This window comes from Amblyomma mixtum, chromosome 8, assembly GCF_055824585.1.
Source record: "Amblyomma mixtum isolate Tamu chromosome 8, ASM5582458v1, whole genome shotgun sequence".
NCBI lineage: Eukaryota > Metazoa > Arthropoda > Arachnida > Ixodida > Ixodidae > Amblyomma > Amblyomma mixtum.
Genome location: NC_143019.1, coordinates 120,472,312 through 120,492,238, shown reverse-complemented (window position 1 = coordinate 120,492,238; position 19,927 = coordinate 120,472,312). Strand labels below are relative to the sequence as shown.

At 50.8% G+C, this 19,927-nt stretch overlaps 1 protein-coding gene and 2 non-coding genes across 3 annotated transcripts; 1 reads left to right on the top strand and 2 right to left on the bottom strand.

Annotated features, from left to right (window-relative positions):
- The first annotated feature begins 2,211 nt into the window (after positions 1 to 2,211).
- Positions 2,212 to 2,374, top strand: LOC149334120 (U1 spliceosomal RNA). The gene has a single exon (XR_016285391.1). It is a non-coding gene; the product is annotated as a U1 spliceosomal RNA (small nuclear RNA).
- Positions 2,375 to 7,745: 5,371 nt separating this feature from the next.
- On the bottom strand, positions 7,746 to 9,575 carry LOC149334119 (uncharacterized). Its single transcript, XM_089557866.1, has one exon. The coding sequence runs from the start codon at positions 9,573 to 9,575 to the stop codon at positions 7,746 to 7,748; it is 1,830 nt and encodes a 609-aa protein (XP_089413992.1).
- Positions 9,576 to 16,291: 6,716 nt separating this feature from the next.
- TRNAM-CAU (transfer RNA methionine (anticodon CAU)) lies at positions 16,292 to 16,364 on the bottom strand. The gene has a single exon. It is a non-coding gene; the product is annotated as a tRNA-Met (tRNA).
- Between the last annotated feature and the right edge of the window lie 3,563 nt (positions 16,365 to 19,927).

The window sequence follows — 19,927 nt, the reverse complement described above, 5'->3', positions numbered from 1 at the left end:
GTACATCAATTCTGAATAGTGGAATTGAAATGAACTTCTATGGAAATACTGAAGATAATGGCCCATTCTTGCAATGCGTAGCAAAATATTTCTGTTAGAGCTTGTCGTTTAGTGTCCCTCTCTGGGCGCATAATCTGGCAATGCCCCTACTCACCTCAAGCTGCCGTAAACATTCATGATGAGGAAGCCTGGGAGTCTCTGCTTCGAAGCTCGAAACCCGAAGACTAACTTGAAGCCATCCGCCTGGCGACCGAGGCCTCGAAGAACCAAGCGGTTCGCCACACACGCCTCTAGGCGCGGAGTCCCTCCCGAGTCTGCGTACCTGAGTTGGGAAGGTAAAGGTGCCTCCTATATCGGTGGACAATAAAGTTTGTCTCTCTCTCTCTCTTAGTGTTGTCCATCGCTCGCATCGGGGGGTTAAGACTGCCGCAGAAAACTAATGGGGTATGTTTTTGAGGAGAGGAAAAACGTTAATAATCTGCGGATATATTCATTGTTGTAGCGAAATATTACAATATTGTCACGTTGTAGTGACGGCAGTCCAGCGGTCAGGAATAGAGCAGCAAGGGTTGCAAACGAAGCTCTGTATTTGGGCTGACTTGCGCCCGCAAAGGAACTGAATCACTCGGCGACAGCGTAAGCAACAAACGTGCTCGTCAGTCGTCGAACAACAAATACCTGCCGATCGCGGCATCGCTCAATTTAAAGCCGGCAAGGAAACTTCGAGATAACTGGTCAAGATCATCTACAGTAATCTGGAAAAACGTAGACGCAGCTCTTTATGGCAGCGATCAATCGAGATTAGTCCGACCGCTTGTCGCGTCACGAACAAAAATGATAACACCCCTTTCCTACGGCCTGAGAGCGAACGAACGGACACTACATTGATACGTGGCAATATAAAAAAATTGCGTTAATAAACTGTTTGAATGCTTCTGTCCAGAATTCCTGGGTATTATATCGCCGAAATTCAACATGCTATTGCGAGAACTGTATCTTGCACAAAAATATAATTTCGATGGAGGCCAAATTCTAGAGACCCGTGTGCTGTGCGATGTCAGTGCACGTTAAAAGAACCCTAGGTGGACGAAATTTCCGGAGCCCTTCACTACGGCGTCCCTCATAACCTCAGTCACTTTGGGACGTTAAACCTCCATAAACCTCCATAAAACAAAATCATTGTATGGCAACAAAGTGCTTTCCTAGAGCCTCAACAGCGCATCAAGGATGGGGTGGAACGGAAACAGACAAGCGCTGACCATCAACTGATATTATTTTTTATTTATCAAATTATTCATCTTTCAAAGTGAATACAGAGAGCATATGCAAAAATCTGATGGGCCAACAGACGAATCTAGTAGAGGCCCATATTATGCGTTGACAGAATGCACACAAAGTTCGGTTGTACATGATCAACAATGATAATGAATGCTCAAGCAAACATGTGTAAATGATCACCAAACGTGCCCTTCAACCTTAGAAAAGTAGAAACGTTTAATGCAGAAGAGAAAGTTCCTAGCCATTTTAGTTTGCAGTGGCACGCTATTCCATACTTTCACTCCATTATACTTAATTATGCGCTTTCCGTAGGCGTTTCGGATTACAGGCTAATTAAAATTTATATTGCTTGCATGCCTGGTATTCCCATTAGGCAACACAAAAATGTTGTTTGAAAGAGGGTATTTATTTCGTATTATGTTATTTACAACTTATGAAAAAGTTTTGCGCCCACAACGGACAGGACGAAGCAAGATGGATGGAAAACTTTATTATGCAAGCGAGTTTGAACCGCGCAAGCAAGAGACACACACACAGGCGCAACCATCGCGATTTTCATTTCATACAACAAAGGAAAAGGCAAAATCTGCAGTCTTTCGAACAAGGGGGCACTGAACTGATACTCGTTGGAGCATGTTATTATACGCAATGCTCTTTACTGCGAAGAAAAAAATTATGGAATCGATGGCACGTGCTGCTACAACCACCGAAGGAATGGAAACATAAGATACCGAGTTTTACGAAGAATATCGAGCGCCCTCATTTCCGAGGAAATGCAAATTATTAGTTAAGGTCCTAGTCACATATAATAACTCTAAATTAGCTTTTTATGGTTTTTCTGTTAGGCACATTATTTCTTTACAATGCCGCGCTCACTGGCAACTTTGCGAGGGCCACAGTGCACGGCATCTTCGGTCCAGGCATCTATGCAGCATACTTACCTGGTGCCGAGGCGTCCTTGGTCAGGATGGAGGAGCCTCCAGGGCGAGGCGTGGGCATTGCACTGCGCCCGCGTTGACCCCTGCCACATCCTCAGTAGAGGCAGATGGGGCATGCAATTTTTGGTAGTGGGGGACTGCGTGCGCGCGTCCCCCCAACCACGTGAAACCTCTAAAATAAGAAATAGCTACCAACACAGACCTAGCGTTGATAAATATATTGCTGAAGACGGTGCTGAAGAGAGACAAAAAAAAATGCTGACGATTATGTTACTTCCTCAGCCTCTTCGCGTGGCCACGGCGGTAGGCACGTTTGACCTTTAGAGCGACCGCAGATGGGCCCCCCGCTTCAAGCCGTCGGGTGGTCGCGACGGTAGTGGTGGTGGTAAAAAACATTTATGGGCAATTAAATTTTTACAGAAAGGTGATTGGGGTAGAACCCTATTGGCCCTTTCCCTTACAATACTAGGTGGAGCCCCTATTCCGGTGCCCCATTGGCAAGCAACGCCGCCCGCGTCCGTTGAACCAAGGCATTTTGGCTCCTTAGGTCTTGACAGCCGAGCAGGGCCGCCTCCCAGTCCTCTCTGGGGGGGTTGGGGCTGGGGGGGGGGGGGGGGGGGGGGGGGGTAGATGGGTTTGATTGACACGCCCAAACCATGTGGAAGGTGTCAGCCACCTCCCCACAGAACTGGCACGCGCCATCAACGGATGTGTTGAAATGTTCCATCGAGCGTACGGCCCCGACCCGGACGCCGTATGGGTGGACGCTGCCTGCACGGGTGATGAAGCGACAGCAGCTGCGGTGGACTCCTCTTCATCCACCCTCCTCACACTACCTCTCCCTCCAGGCACCTCCCCAGAGGCTGCAGAGGAAGCCGCCATTGCACTTGCTATCACCCGCACGGAAGCCCGGTATATTTTAAATGACTCTAAAACTGCGATTCTAAATTTTGCTCGAGGCCGAGTTCATGTCCCTGCTTTTGACATACTGTACTCGCCCGATGCACCCCCGCCCCGCCAAGTGGAGCTGATATGGGTGCCTGCGCACTCCGGCAATACCGGAAACGAGGTCGCCAACCTTTTAGCCCGAGGTTCATTAAACCGGGCTCAGGTGGCCTCGGATCGGGGATTCACGAAGGATCGCATGCACTCATTCAGTGAGCTGACCCAGGCATACAGAGCCTCACGCCAGCTCTACCCCCCGCCCAACCCCTTCCTAGATAAGACACGCAACACTGGCGCAGATTACAAACATACTCTCCCCTCGCCCCTTACCCTAGCCAACTATCATCCCTCCTTCCCCACTCCTGCTTGCGCCCTATGCCCAGAACCCTTCGCTTCTTCTCTCCACATCCTTTCCCTCTGCCCGGCGGACCCTCCCCCGCGGGACCTAGAGAACCTCAAGACTTGGGAGGACTGGGAGACCCTGCTGCGCTCGGAGGACCCGGCCGTGTAGACCATCGCCACCGGCCGTGCTGCCAGTGTTATGGACCTTCGGAACATAAACACTTGAGTGCAGTGGGGTCGTGCGGGGACCCAGGGTCGTGCCCCGAATTCCTGTAGAAATAAAGTTTTTCTCTCTCTCTCTCTCTTGAAATTTTTGAGCACCGCCGGGCACAGTACAGTGTTAGTAAGAATTTTGATGAGGAGGCACTCGTCAGCGCGATCCAGACCCTTACAAGGGGCCGGGTAGCGCCGGTTTTCCTCCTTGTAGTAATCGGTGATTTGTTTGAATGTAAGGGCCAGATTGTCTGATTGGGAGTACCCTTCCAAGGACAGGGAGATAGCCCGAGGAGAGAGTGCGCGGGCGGCCTGATCGGCCTGTTCGTTTCCCTGGAGTCCCTGGTGACCGGGGGCCCAAATCAGGTTGCGTGGAGTTAGATCTTCGCATCGACAGCTATATTCCAGTATGCGCCAGGCAAGCGGGGGTGGTGGTGGTGGTGGAAACTTTTATTGCCAATGATGTAAATCGTGGGGGCGAAGCCCCCTACATGACACTTGGATGCCTCCTCAATGTGAGGAGGAGGCACCTTTACAACGCGAAGGATAGCCCCTGGAGCGCAATCCTACTGTGAGCGCTGGAGATGATCCGGCGCTGGTCTTGAGCGGACGAGCTGGTCAGAAGAGACTCCCAGTAAGACTCCGCCGCGGTTGGTGATGGGGGATGAGGGAAGGTGGGGCATGTGAGGAGGGTGTGTAAGAAGTCTCCTGGTTTGCCGCAAAGTTTGTATGATGACGGGAATTGGTCTGAGTATCGGGCATGCAGCAGTATTGGGTATGGAGCAGTTCGGGTTTGTAGTTGTCGCCAATGTGCAGCCTGCGGTATGGTGAGGGATGGAGCTGGGGGTGCGTATTCCCTTCGTTTGTCTCGGTAGTACGAGAGAATATCACGGAAGGAGAGCAGGCGCTCCGAGGCTCGTAGAGGGGGCTCGACTCCTGCCCGGAATGTGAGACCTCGGGCTAGGGAATGAGCCTCCTCGTTGCCAGGGAGGCCAGCATGTGCTGGCGTCCAGATGAGGGTGATGAGGCGCCGGGGCTGCCAGAAACGTAGTAAACGAGCAGCGGTGCTGGATATGTAGCCCTTCGCATAATTTAAAATTGCAGATTTGGAATCGGAGATAATTTTTGTGGCAGATGTAGAAATGAGAGCAAGCGCGATGGCTGCCTCTTCTGCCTCTGTGGTCGAATTTGGTAATGATTGAGCTGGAGGTTAGAAGCTTTGCATTATTGTCGGCTACCGCCAGGGCCATACGGGAGCCTGTCGTATATTCCGCTGCGTCCACGTAGACCACCTCATGGTCCTCGCTATACTGTTTGTGAAGGGCCCGAGCACTTGCTACTCTGCGTTCCCTGTCTCGCTCAGGGTGCATGTTCTTGGGGATGGGGGTTACGTTGAGGTTAGAGCGGAGGGTAGCAGAAAGGGGGACCCCCTCGGTAGGCTCTGTAATTGGGGTCAGGCTCAACTGGGACAATAAAGTACGACCAGCCTCTGAGCTGGATAGACGGGATAGTTGTGCCATAAAGGTAGCTTCTTTTAGCTCCTCAAAGGTGTTGTGTGCACCTAGTCTGAGAAGTCGGTCGTTGGATGTGCTGGGGGGAAGACGTAGAGCCGTTCTCGTGCAACTACGTAGGAGCGCATTAACCCGGTCTCTCTCCTTCTGTTTGAGGGGTAAGTATGGAAGGGCATATGTTGTGCGGCTTATGATGTAAGCCTGGGTGAGGCGAGTCGTGTTTCGCTCGCGTAGGCCAGCCCTGCGGTTCGCTATGCGGCGAATCAGTCGAGTGGTGTGTTGAGCGTGTGTTTGAAGTGTCTTTATGACTTCTCCGTGCGCACCGTGGGAGTGGAGAACCAGTCCTAGCACGCGGACTTTGTGTACTAGTATGATGGGATGGGTACCTAGGGCGAGGGAGATGGGTGCATTGGCTGAATCGTGTTGCTTGGGCCGGTAGAGGAAAAGCTCCGATTTTGAAGGGGAGCAGGTCAGGCCACGCTCCTGTACATATGCGTCGATGGTGGTTAGTGCCAATTGTATGTGTTCTTCTATTTCGGCATCGCTGCCATGGTTTGCCCAGACAGTGATGTCGTCGGCGTAGAGGCTGAAATGGATGTCGGGAATTTGAGCTAGCTGTTGGGGTAAGTGAAGAAGTGCTATGTTGAATAAAATAGGGGAGAGGACGGCTCCCTGGGGCGTACCTCGTGCTCCCAGCGTGATCCCTGGTAGGCTGTGGTCGCCGAAGGTAAGCGTGGCTGTGCGGTGGCTGAGGAAGTCTCGGATGTAGTTGTACATCCTGGCGCCGACTCCCAGGGTCGTAAGGTTTTCTAGGATAGCTGAGTGTGTAACGTTATCAAATGCCTTAGTGAGATCCACCCCCAGGATAGCTTTAGTGTCGGAGGTCTGTGAGTCGAGAATGTGATGTTTTAGCTGCCAGAAGACGTCCTGTGTGGAAAGCCCTGGTCGAAATCCAAACATGCTAGTGGGCATGAGATTGTTGCTTTCTAGGTATTGGCAAAGCCTGCGCTGGAGTACATGCTCCACGAGTTTGCCAACAGAAGATGTGAGGGAGATGGGTCTGAGGTTAGAAGTAAGCAGAGGTTTGCCAGGTTTGGGTATGAAAATGACTCTTGCCTCTTTCCATTGTGGTGGGAGGGTGCCCAGTCGCCAGCACTCATTAAAGTATTCTGTAAGTACAGCAATGGATTGTGCGTCGAGATTCCTGAGAGCCTTGTTATGTACCCCGTCTGGGCCGGGGGCTGAGGACGTGTTAAGCGTCTGGAGTTCAGCCTGGGCCTCTGCTTCTGTAATGGGTTGATCAAGCTGGTCGTTAGGGGGGCCTGCATAATCAGGGTGGTGTGCAGGAGGGTATGTGGGGAAGTATTGATTTCGAATGTCTTGGAGGAGGTCTGGTGGAGGTATATCTGAAGTATGTATGAGTTTGGGTGAGGGCGTGTCTCTGGCCAGTCATAGAGTGAGTGGAGTCTATTAAGTGCCGAAAAAGGTTCCAGGTCTGAGGCACACTCATATTGCCATCAAGCTTGTTGCAGATAGATTCCCAGTTCTGACGTGAAAGATTCGCTGCGTGTGTTTCTATCTCTTTGTTAAGGCGGGCGAGGCGACGCTTAAGTGTCCGGTTCCATCGCTGCCTTTGCCAGCGGCGCTCTAGGCCTGTTTTAGCCTCCCATAAATGTAGGAGGCGGGAGTCAATTGTGTCGCTTGGGCAGTCTTCGGGTAGAGTGCAAGTTACGGATCGGACATCGCTTTTTAGCTGCTCGGTCCATGCGGTGATGTCCGTGATGGGAACGAAAGTGCGTGCTGTTCTACATGAGCGGAAAGAGTCCCACTTTGTAAGAGTGGAGCCTCTGAGAGGCCTGCGATGTAGTTGAATGTGTAAGAGAATCTCGATGATGAAATGGTCACTACCAAGATTCTCTTGTGTGTTGCACCATGTGGCGTGAGGGAGGCGATGTGCGAACGTGAGGTCTGGCGTAGTGTCTTTACAGACACTGTTTCCCGTGCGTGTAGGAGAGGTGGGGTCTGTGAGAAGGGAGAGACCGGCTTGTTGCGCGGCTAACCATACCCGACGTCCTTTCGGTGTGTCGTGTGGGTAACCCCAGGCTGTATGTGGGGCGTTAAAGTCTCCCACGACGAGTAAGGGGCACTTGTTGGCTATGCGCTTCGCGATGGTAGAGAGGCGTTCGAAGTTACCTTGAAGGCACTTAGGGTGGCTATAAACATTTAGGATGAAGACACTGTTCGCTCGAGTGTGTCGCGGCACAAGCTCAATAAAAAGGTGATCAATGTCTTCAATCACTATGGAATGGGAGATGGTGGTGATTGAACGACGAACCAGAAATGCTACCCGAGGGGGTGGAGGGATGTGGGCAGAACAGGAGCATAGCCGGGTAGGGTGAGTGGGTTTGAGGGTTCCTGCAGGGCAAGGATGTCGGGTCCTGCAGCGCAGGACAGCAGTTGGTGGATTACGTGACGCTTGTGACCAAATCCCCGGCAGTTCCACTGCCAGAGTGTAAGATTACGGAGTGTAACTGCCATCATGATAATCTATAGAGGAGGGAGCTGTAACGGGGGGTTGGGAGCCCTGAACTATGGTAGGGATATGGTTGGTCTGTTCCTCCGGTGCTTTGGGCTTCTTGCGTCTGTTTGGTGTGGGGTCACGCTTTGGGAGTCGGGACTCAAGATCGTTACAGCATTCAGAGAATCCTTGAGTTAGCACATCGAATCGGTGGTTAAGAATAGCGTTGTCTTGTGTTATGCGGATTACTGCGTCTTTGATGGGTGTGTATTCCTCGTTGATGCGAGTTATAGCTTCCTGCAGTTTTGCCTCAAAGCGAGCTGCAAATGATTGAAGCAGGGTTGGTATGTTGTTTAGTGAGATGGGTGTGGAGGGAGAGGGCGTTGTGCACGGAGGTGAATTTGTAAAGGGATCAGTGTCAGCCTCCATTGCTAGCAAATCAGGAGAGGAATTAGGCTCGGAGTGGGAGGACGAGGTATCGGCGGTAGGCGGGTTGGGAGGAGGAGTTTGGGATGTGGTAGGAGCGGGAGCAGGTGGAAGGGTAGAACCAGCGGCAAGAGCACTTATCTGGGCTTCCAGCTTGGCGATGTGTTGACGCAAGGCAGCGGCTTCTGCTCGGGCTGCTGTAGCTTCTGCCTTAGCCGCTGCTGCCTCCTCCTGAGATTTTGCCAGGGCTTGTTGTAGACTGGGTTGTGCATGCAAGGATGTCGTGTGCCTGTGTGAAGAGGCGGAGGTGCCCCAGACTTGTTTCAACGGCACTGACCAAGCTGGTTTGTTTTGGTTGGGCTGTAGGAGTCCGGATGACAAATGGGGAAAATTTTCTCTGGATAGGACCAAGTCGTGCTGCTGCGTTTGTGGGTGGTTTGGCTGTTTCCGTGGCTGGTGGATGTTGCGTCCCTTGCAGGATCCCGTGCCTGTCAGGTGTGGGCCCTCGCACAGAATGCACTTGGGCGTGCAAAGTGTGTCTTCTTGGGAGTGTTGTGTTCCACAACGGGGGCAGATATTTGTCTTGGGACTCGGGCATACGTCGTGGCGGTGACCCGGCTGTCTGCAGTTAGTACAGGCATCCGGACTGCCACGGTATGGGGTGCAGCGGTGGATGGCTCCCATGTATTTGATGGAGTGAGGTACTGTGGTTTCGTCGAAGGTGATCAGGATGGAGTGTGTCTTTCCCATGCGTCGTGCTGCTAGAATGGTGTATTCAGGATTTCTTTTCACCAGGTCGTGGTACAGTTGCGTCCGCGTCTCGTCGTCATAGGCGTTCGTGATGACTCCTCTGGTAGCCCCCGGTGGTGGTGCTACGTATGCCGCGTAGGGATATGTTTTGCCTTCGATGGTGAGAGAGGTCAGCGTCTTGAGAGTCTCGACTGTTGGGAAATGTGTGGTTGCCATGGTGAAAGTATTGTTTGTCTGGTGGACGCGCAGGCAGAAGTCGTCCGGTGGAATGATATCGAGCTGGGTCTGCACTGTCTTCAAGAGCCGGGGTGCTGGGACATCTGGGAGTCGTAGTTCACCTCGCGGGCGAACGTCTACTCGAATAGCGTTAGGTGGGAGTGGTGGCAGCTGCTTGCTCCGCTGTACTGCGAGGCGAGCCTCCTTAGTCGCAGGTGGTAGACGGGTCGGCGTCTTGCCGCTGCCGGTTACGGCTGCTGCGTGGCGCGACGCGTTGTTGGCGTTCGGGTGAGCTGCGTCTGAGGTAGCGTTGTCGGAGCGGTAAGGTTTCGGCGAACTGGCTGGTCGGGAGGCGTAGGCTTTATACAGCACCGGTGTCCAGTCGCTTGAGTTTTGCTCTTCCGCGCTGATGGTGCGGCCTTCAACCGTTACCTCCATGACAACGGCTCGAAAATAGACAGTTCTCGAAAATAGACACCTTTAGCATACCGTGTACCTTGTTACCGTTTGCGGAATACCGGGAGCTCGCCTACCGCCGGGGAGCAGGCGCTGATTGGTCCCGATGCTGCAGGCGCGCGCGTAGCTGCCGGGTACGTGGCGCCGTCTGGCGACGTCAAGGAGATTTGCGCATGCATTGGCTGCGCCTCAGTGATTTGTGGCTTCTCGTGTTCTAGTGTTGCTAGAACCATTGGTTTTAGCAACATTGTTTTGTCCTGTGACGTCATCACGCTTGTACTTGCGAGTTTGGCCTGTGGCGGCGATACCTGTATTTTGGTTCTTGCTCTTTTCTACGTTACAAGAGCTTTGTTGTCGGTATGAGTGGCCTTTTTGTAATCAGGAGCTGGTATTCTGTCGATACAAGCCAACTTTAATTTCTCCTCAGTGTCCCTCAAGGAGAAAACGTCTCTGAAGATGCCCCCAAAACGCAGGAAAAAGGACTAGAGTAAAATAAAGTTTTCCCTTCCTTCCTCAGTGTCCCTTTAAAGTCCCCACCCACCCAGCCACCCTGGCAGGTAGCATCGTTTCTGGCACAACGTTGTCAATGCAAAAGTATGCAGCGCACATCGGTTGCCACCGCCACGTAGCTTAAAGCACGATTGAGGGGACCACTCTTCCAAGAGTGCGCCTTCCCTCTGGTTCAGGTGTCCACGGAGATGTGTGTGACACAGATACTGCTCATTTCCTTTCCTCAAAAAAGAATTTACAAATTTTAACCTCTGCTTTCCAGGCATAAATTGTAAAGTAAAATGGTTTTTGAGGAAAGGAAATGGCGCAGTATCTGTCTCACATATCTCGGCGGACATTTGAACCGCGCCGTAAGGGAAGGGAGGAAGGTGGGAGTGAAAGAAGAAAGAGAGAAAGAAGTGCCGTAGCCGGAATAATTTCGACCACTCCCCCGTAGTGGGTATGTGCCATTTTACTTGAGGCCAACCAACCAATTTCGACCACCTGAGGATCTTTAACGTGCACTGACATCGCACAGCACACGGGCGCCTCTTGCGTTTCGCCTCCATCGAAACGCGGCCGCCGCGGTCGGGTTCAAACCCGGGTACTCCGGCTCGGTAGACGAGCGTCCACTCTATTGGTTTCGCAGCTGTACCGAAAAAAAAATACCGAAGACACTTTGGAAATTCTGAAGTGTGCTTGGCGAAACCCTTGTGGTCAACCCACTGCCGATTCTCCGAACCGCTTGGCGCGGAATCACCGGGCCGCTTCGGAGCCATGTGTCTCACTTACTCGACTGCAACGAGACGGCTGGCGAAGGAGCGTTGGTGTAGCTGCCAACGCCGACGCGCGTGCGCTTGTTCTACCGCTACCATGTGACGTCACGGTTTCTATACACAGCTGCGCCCCCTACGGGCACACCGGTTGCTAAGGAGGGGAGGAAGTTTCGCTTTTACATTCTCCTTTCCAAGCTCCCGCTCCAACATTACATTCGCGGAGGAAGTTGCTATCGCACTTGCAGCTGCGGATCCAGCGTCCCGAGTCATTATCACCGACTCAAGAGAAGCTTGCCGCAATTTTGAACAGGGCCAAATTCCAGATCGTGCTTTCCAAATTTTACACAGATGTGAGTACCGGGATTTCCCAACCCGGCGCACACCATCATCTGGGCCCCGGCACATGCGGGGATAGAGGGAAATAAGGTAGCGGACACTACCGCCCGCGCGCTTAACCACCGGGCATCGCCTCTTTCGCCGCCTGGTCCGGCTACTGATTTTAATCCGGCTATTACTTTTCGGGAGATCTCTCTCCTTTATCAAAACGCTCACGGCCGATACCCACCCCCCTGTAAAGGCCTCAATAAGGCAGAGGAGCGTTGGCTACTTCGCCTCTACACCAACACGGTACTGTGCCCGGCAGTGCTCAAACATTTCAATTCGGCTTTTTCGGGCGAGTGTCCACACTGTGGGGAAGTGTTTGCGGACACGTATCACATGGTGTGGGCATGCCCTGCCAATCCTGCTTTCCCACCCCACCCCACCCGAGAGGACTGGGAGGCTGCCCTGCTCGGCTGCTCAACTCTCCAGGACCAACGGGCCCTGGTGACAAGAGCCCGGGCCGCCGCGGTGGCCACAGGGGTCCCGGACTAGGTATCCCTCCTAGTGATTGTGAGGGCCGGGCCCTTCAGGCACGGTCCAAGCAATACCTCTGTATATAGTATAAATAAATGTTTTACACCACCACCACCATTGTTTAAAGGGTGTCCACTGCTGGTTACAACGGACAACCGCGACGGCAACGGCGATGCCACGAAACGCAGAAACGGGCGCCAAAGAGTTGCGCTCAAAAAATTTGATCAATATAGCCTGTATGTGGTAGCCCCCGATGCGCAGCAGTATCTTAAATGGCAATGAAAAAGAGAAAAGTTTATAATTTTTAACACAGATATGTCCAGCAACCCCGGGTTTCAAATAGGAAGCAAGTTGTGATGCGCCACCAGCGCCCTTCAGCACTAGCGGCGGCCTAACGCTCTCTTAGGAAAGAGACGGAAGGAGAGGAAAAAGAAGAGACGCGGGGCGTGGCGCAAGCGGCGCGAGGAGACGAGCTTAGGCAACGGAGCAGGCGAGGTCACGGCTGAACGGCTTCTTCAACCCGGGTGGTGGTGGTGAAAACATTTATTACGAATGAACAGGAGGTATGTTTGGATCAGCCCGTAAGGGACCGATCCTTACAAACACTAGGTGGAGGTCCCTAGTATGGGACCCCAGTGGCGGTTGCCGCCCCCCGGGCGCGCCCGACTAAGGCTTGTTGGGCCTGTAAGTCGTGGCTGCCGAGCAGGGTCGCCTCCCAGTCCTCCCGGGTTGGGTTAGGGATGGGGGTAATAGCGGGGTTGGAGGGGCAGGCCCACACCATGTGATAGGTGTCAGAAGACACTGCACTACAGTGTGGGCAGCTGCCGCTAAAGGAGGGGTCAAAATGTTTTAGCGCTGCCGGGCACAGCAATGTATTGGTGAGAAGGCGGAGAAGGAGCCGCTCATCCGCCTTCTTCAGGCCTTTACATGGGCTAGGGTAAAGGCGATGACAATTTTGATAATATGTTGTAATATCTTTGAATGTATATACCGGATTAAAATCGGGTTCCTGATCGGATGGGGAGGAGAAAACAGCCCGGTGAGAGAGCGCGCGGGCGGCTGCGTCTGCTGCCTCGTTTCCTGCCAACCCCTGATGAGCAGGGGCCCATATGAGGTAACGGTGTGCGGGGTCCGTATCCCGTATGCAATTTTGGTATATTCGATAGGCTAGGAAGGGAGTGCAGCCTTGTTCGATGTTCCGACAGGCCCCTCGCGAGTCGGTGATTATGTATTTTGAATTGGAATGTGAGGCCGCGAGAGCGATCGCGACCTCTTCTGCTTGTGTTGCACTGCGGGCTCTGAAAGTTAGGCCGTTAACTGTGTTGCTGTTGTGAACTACCGCGGCCGTGTACCATCCCCCGTGGTGAGGGCCGGAGGCGTCCACGTATGATACACCTGTTTTGTTGTTATAATATCGGGCTAGCGCTTCCGCTCGTGCCAGGTGCCGACCATTATGGTCTTCATGTGACATGCTTGCTGGAAGAGGCCGCACGTGGAGGGCACGTCTCCACAGTTCCGGGATGCGAAACCTGTCTTCCATTGGAGGGATGTGTTGGATATGGAGTCGAGCAAGAAGGCGGCGACCCGACTCCGTTAGCGACAAGCGCGTGTACTGGTTTGTAAGGTGCTCCTCCCGGAGCTCCCGGAAAGTATTCACCACCCCAAGAGCCATAAGCCGGCTGTTTGAAGTAGTGATGGGGAGGTCAAGGGCACGTTTAACAATTTTGCGAAAGATGACCTCAAGGCCGTCCTCCTCTTGTTTCCGTAGGTGGAGATAAGGAGTCGAATAGAGAATTCGACTAGTTACGAAGGCGTTTGCCAGCTGCAAGGCATCCTTCCTTCGTAACCCTCCGCGTTTGTTGGAAACCCGGCGGACCATGCGGCCCACCTGGTCCCTCACTTTCAGAGCCCGCAGTGCAACACAAGCAGAAGAGGTCGCGATTGCTCTCGCGGCATCACATTCCGATTCAAAATACATAATCGCTGACTCGCGATGGGCCTGTCGGAACGTCGAACAAGGCTGCACTCCCTTCCTCTCCTATAGAATCTACCAAAATTGCATACTGGATACGGACCTCGCACACCGTTACTTTATATGGGCCCCTACTCATCAGGGGTTGGCAGGAAACGATACAGCAGACGTAGCCGCCCGCGCGCTCTCTCACCGGGCTGTTTTCTCCTCCCCACCTGATCAGGAATACGATTTTAATCTGGTCTATACGTTCAAATATATCACAACCTACTACAAAAATAGCCATCGCCTTTACCCTAGCCCATGTAAAGGCCTCAAGAAGGCGGATGAGCGGCGCCTTCTCCGCCTCTTCACCAATACATTGCTGTGCCCGGCAGCACTAAAACATTTCGACCCCTCCTTTAGCGGCAACTGCCCGCACTGTAGTGCCGTGTCTTCGGACACCTATCGCATGGTGTGGGCCTGCCCCTCCAACCCGGCCATTCACCCCATCTCCATCCCAACCCGGGAGGACTGGGAGGCGATCCTGCTCGGCTGCCACGACTTACAGGCCCAACAAGCCTTAGTCTGGCTCGCCCGGGCGGCGGCCACCGCCACTGGGGTTCCTTCTCCCTTCTGAATAAATGTTTTCACCACCACCACCTAAAGGCGAAGCTTAAGCGTAATTAATTAGCAGTTAGTTAGTATTTAGTCATTAATCAGTAATTAGTCACTAATTAGTAATCTGTCATTACTTCGTCATCAATTATGTGTGACGTCATCCAGTGGTGACGTGACCAGTGTCACATATAGTCAAAGTGGTGCGGAAAACGCTTTCGCCTCTACGCACTGTAGACAGTTTCGAACGCGCTGCATATACATTCTTGTCAGGCCTGCGTCTCGTCGTGTCCGCGTACGCTTCGTGTTAAGCCCGTAAACATTTCATGCTTACTCTACTCTCGGTTACGGGAGAGGCAGAGATTTTTTTCCTTTGGATGTGCATTTATTCAGTTTTCTACTCCTGTAATAGCCTGCACAGGCTGACAGTATGAATTGATTGATTGATTGATTGATTGATTGATTGATTGATTGATTGATTGATTGATTGATTGATTGATTGATTGATTGATTGATTGATTGATTGATTGATTGATTGATTGATTGATTGATTGATTGATTGATTGATTGATTGATTGATTTACTAATTATTGTGGAGCCACCGAACCTACTGGCTGTTCTCAGATACACCAGGACTAGACAGCGACGTCGAATGTGTTAGTCCACTTTTGCCAGTCGACTCTGAAGTCAGGTTGCACTTCAGTGCTGGCGCATATCGAGACGGAGTCTGCCGGTAAAAATCGTTTGTAATCAATTATTAACGCTACGCACTGGTGTTTCGAGCTCATATCATTACTGAGCCCATAGGTCTCTTTCAAGGCAAAAAAAAAAGGAAACCCCAAAATTTTATGTCTGTAAGCCTTCAATGGGAGTGTTAATGTACCGTAACCGGATGGCGTTATTACCATGGTCAGGTGTGCAACCACCGAGCTAACTGCAGTGTACATATGAATGCGAATTCTGCAAGGGGACACTGCCACAGCGGCGCATTTGAACCAATATATTTTGCTGCCAATAGAGAAGCTTCGATTACTGCAGCAACAATTTTGAGAGCTGATTAGTGCATAATTAAAGCAGCGCCATGAAAATGAACAGGCGCAAATGTCGACTGGATGGGCGCTCAACTTCAAGGGTACACTGTGCGTACACTTTAAGCCTGTGCGTACCAGTGCCCTTAAGCAAAAAACGAGGCGTTAAGGCTGGTAGGTGATATGAATTTAGTTGGCCTGCAAGCATCCATTAAGAAGGCGAGAGGCAACTTTTTAGAAGTGTTTTTTGCTGCCAAAACTCACAAAACTGACATCCCCTTCCGTTGCATTGTTACTGAACGGGGAACTTGGCAACATGCTGTTTCAAGTTTTTTGCAAAGTAATTTGTGTTCACTGACTGTAGAAGACCCGTTTCTTGTATCTAATTCCGTGGCGGTTGTGCAATATCTGAAACTAAATAATCCTGGTGCGTGTGATATGTTTAGTATTGATGTGCAGGATTTATTCTATTCATTGCCACATGATAGGCTCCTCCAGTGTGTTAAGAAATGTATAGTAGAGGATAATGATGAAGAAGCATTCATTTCAAAGTGTGGCGTTTCTGTGGGCTCGTTTTTGGAGCATGTGTCATTTTATCTCAAATCCACAATTGTTCAATGGGAAGGCAGGCTATATGTTCAAATAACAGGGGTGTGCATTGGCTCAAAAGTGGCTCCAGTACTTAGTAATATCTTTAATAATCTGTGTTTTTTCAAATAAACTTTCAGTTGTTAGTAGTGCTTGTCCTTGTCCTTCCTTCGCTGTTCTTGTTCCTAGTCGCAGCGCTGGTGAAATTTTGAAGATGTACCAACTAGCTCAAACCACCATTTTGCTACTGCCCCAAAAAATTGATTCGTGCCGGTCCTAACTTTCAAAGAACAGGTTTGTACAGAGAGAGGACAATATTTGTATGAAATCCCTACTTAGCGGGAAAAAAAAGACGCAATTATATTTCAAGTTGAAAAAAATAACCGCTCCGCCTGCCCCGGGTGAGGATCGAACTCACGACCTTCAGATTATGAGACTGACGCGCTGCCTACTGCGCTACCGAGGCGGATTTTTTTTTTTTCTTTATTGCATGGAAGAACATCCGTAGAAAGGAGGAAAACTTCGATCAGACTGGATCGCGTCTCAAGTTGCCGGGCTGATTAATAGGAGCCCGCCATTGCCCTAACTCAGCACTGCAGCCCCATAAAAACATCAAAATCCAGGGAGGCACACACATGCATCTAGGCACGGCAGCCAGCTTGGAGGTTCTTCGCGTGCAGCATATACACTCCTCACCAAAGCACACTGTTCTCGAAACACAGATTTGGACGATCTTGGTGGCTCAGCATGTCTGTCCATCATACGGCTTTTCCAAAGACTGAATAGTCCCATCAGCATAAACAGATCATAAGGCACAACAGAGTTTTTGTCAACAGGCAGAAATCTAATAGTGTACGGTGTAATTCCAATGTCCTTCTTGAGAGTTCGTTGTAGTATGTCCCAAAAAAACATGGCATCACGGCACAGGATAAAACAATGATCAATTGTCTCAGGCACGTTACACAGACGGCAATTCACATTCCAAGGTACAAACATCCTCTTGTCATTAAGAAATGTCTTGACAGGCAGCGTCGCTGTGTGTAGTTTGAAAAAGAACGTTTTAGCGGCTGCCTGAATACACATCCGCCTAACACGCTTTAGAACACTGATGTCCAAAGACCCCAGATAAGGCTGCCGATACAATGGTGTAGGGAACAAAGACTCAGTGAGAGCCTGGGTCATCTGTTTTCTCGAGAGGCTATACAGGTAATCTAAAGAGAAGCGCACAGTGAGGAAATTGAAAGTGTCAGCAACCTCCTTGAGGAATCCCCACAAAGTCCCCTCACGAGCCTGCACAGTCGGTGCGAATAAGTAAGGCAAATGAAAACTAAGCCGCCTAATGAGCACAGCTACCAGAAATGGGTGGTTTGCCGATTTTAAAAAGAAAAAACGGGAAACAAGTTGATGCACGAACAGGTGAACAAGACCCACTCCACCACCCTCTAAGGGAAGGAACAAGTTGTCACGCCTCATGGGCTCCCATTGAGAGCGCCAAACGAATGTTGCAAATATTCTGTGTATTGCTTGCACCTTCCTCCTCGCACAATGCAGGACTTGAAGGACATACGCGAGCTTTGCAAACAAAAATATGTTACAGACCTGTGCCCTCGCAAACACTGAGAGTTCCCTACCCATCCAAGCCTGTGTTTGTCGCCGTAGAGTTACAATTTGTGAATCCCAGTAGGCTGTACTGTTGCGAACTTGGTGCAGCGGAACGCCTAGGTACTCAAGAGGGCTACTGTCCCAGCATATGCCACCGAACTGGCTTGGCCTAGTTCCCCAATAACCCAACCAAAAGCCTTTGGATTTCTCTAAATTAAGAGCCGCGCCTGATACATCACAGAACTGTTTAGTCAAGTTTAGAGCCTCAAGTACACTCTTTTTGTCAGAACAAAAGAGGGCGACATCATCAGCATAGGCTAAAACTTTAACTTCACATCGAGCCAGAGAGAAACCGCGGATAGCTACGCTGTTAATTATACTGAGACAGAGGGGTTCCAGATATAGGGCAAACAACAATGGAGACAGTGGACATCCTTGACGAACAGATGCTTCTAGTGGTATTGGTTTCGTTAGCTCCTGATTAACAATAACCCTTGTATAGGAGTTCTTATAGCACAGCCTTATGCCTTTGAGCAAGACGTCACCAATATTTGCATACTCCAAGACCGCGCTACCGAGGCGGATGAAAACCGGTTTTTGCTGAATGCATTTATGACTTCTCAAACACAAATAGAAAGTGTTCTGCAATCTTTTTTCAGAGTGATAGCTCTAATAGATATTGGTCTCCAGGATGTGCATAAGTTTGACCTTGGTGTGGTAGGTAGGTAGGTAGGTAGGAAAGACTTTTATTGCTCTAGAAAGGTGCTAGTAGCAGACGAGAAAGAAGAGGTCCATCTTCCTTCTTCTCACAGGGTCGGTGCTGGGTCGGAATCTTCGAAAAGACACGGAGCCGATGTGGAGTGCGTCCGTCCACATGCGAACGCCTCCACGTTGTTGACCTTGGTGTGACATTGGAAAGCCTTAGTCCCAGGCTACCCCGAAATTTGACCTTGGACGATTTAAACCAAAATCGATGTAAATCCATAACTGAGCGTGCCCGACACGGTGGAGGTTTCCAAATTAGGCCCGGGCCACCCCCGAAATTTGACCTTTGCCGATTTGGGCCAAAATTGATGTCCAACCATAACTAAACGTGCACGACACGATGGCGATTTCCAAATTAGGCACGAGCCACCCCCGAAATTTGACCTTGGCCGATTTGGACCAAAATCGATGTCAAGCCATAACTGAACGTGCCCGACACGATGGCGATTTCTAAATCAGGCCCCGGCCAACCCCGAAATTTGACCTTGGCCGATTTGGCCCAGAACTGTGTCCAATCATAACTAAACGTGCGCGACACAATGGCGATTTCCAAATTAGGCCTCAGCCACCCCCGATATTTGACCTTGGCCGATTTGGACCAAAATTGATGTATAACCGTGCGCGACACAATGGCGATTTCCAAGTTAGGCCCCGGCCACACCCCAAATTTGACCTTGGCCGATTTGGCCCAAAATCGATGTCCAACCATAATTGAGCGTGCCCGACACGATGGCGACCTCCGAATTTGGCCAAGGCCATTGCCAAAATTTGGCGTTGGTGATTTGGGAATGCTTTCTCAGTATAATAAGTTTAACCAAATTAAAAGCTCACTGTGTCCGTGTCTACCAAAGGTGCACCATGGTGCCTTATGTCTACCATGGTGGCTGACCTTTACACCTTTGATATTTCACCTTAAATGAGTTTCGTCGAGTTGGCACTACTGGCAGGTCACATGATGAGTGTCAGCGTATGGCAGGTATATAAACGCCGCGTAGCTGTGCTTGCCTTATTCTCAATGGAATATGAGGAATCGTAACTGTCTGCATAGACATTGGAAGGAGTCCTTGTGTGCTCTTTTCTACGTGGCGTCCGTTTGTCGGCTGTTTTCTAGTATGCCTAGCATATCAGAGCAATCGCTCGCCATTTTGGTATAACCTTGGTTAAACCGTGCTTAATTTATTTTTCGCTGATTCTTCATTACCTAACACAATGCAACACAGATGCGTCATGCAGTGTCTGCTGCTTACACCAGACACTGCAGCTTCTTTCAAAGGCGACCAGGGAATACTCATCTGGTGGCGCACACGCATGCGTACACATATGAGCTCACTGGAGAGAGTTTTCTGCCTCTCCTGCGAGGCTAAACATTACGTACACGTCGATCGTATTATGTTTCTTAATGCAAAGCTGCCGGCAGAGAATTTCCCAGCAGCCGAGTTGCCGCATGGAATTAAGCGATAAGTTATGGGCGTAAATAAGGCATGATGGATTCAGTGCGACATAGACAGTGTCATGCATGGCGCTTGTTCAGTGAAGCCCTAGCGCTGGGGATAAAACTGAAACATGCACGCTGGAGCGGGCCCTTACTGGGAGAGTGATCCTGACTTATGGAATAAAGGACTTCAGTGCACTCATCCTACCGTTTTACGAACTCTTGGTCTA

Coding starts and splice junctions, on each gene's coding strand:
- LOC149334119 (XM_089557866.1), bottom strand. CDS start 9,575: ATGGAGGTAACGGTTGAAGGCCGCACCATCAGCGCGGAAGAGCAAAAC.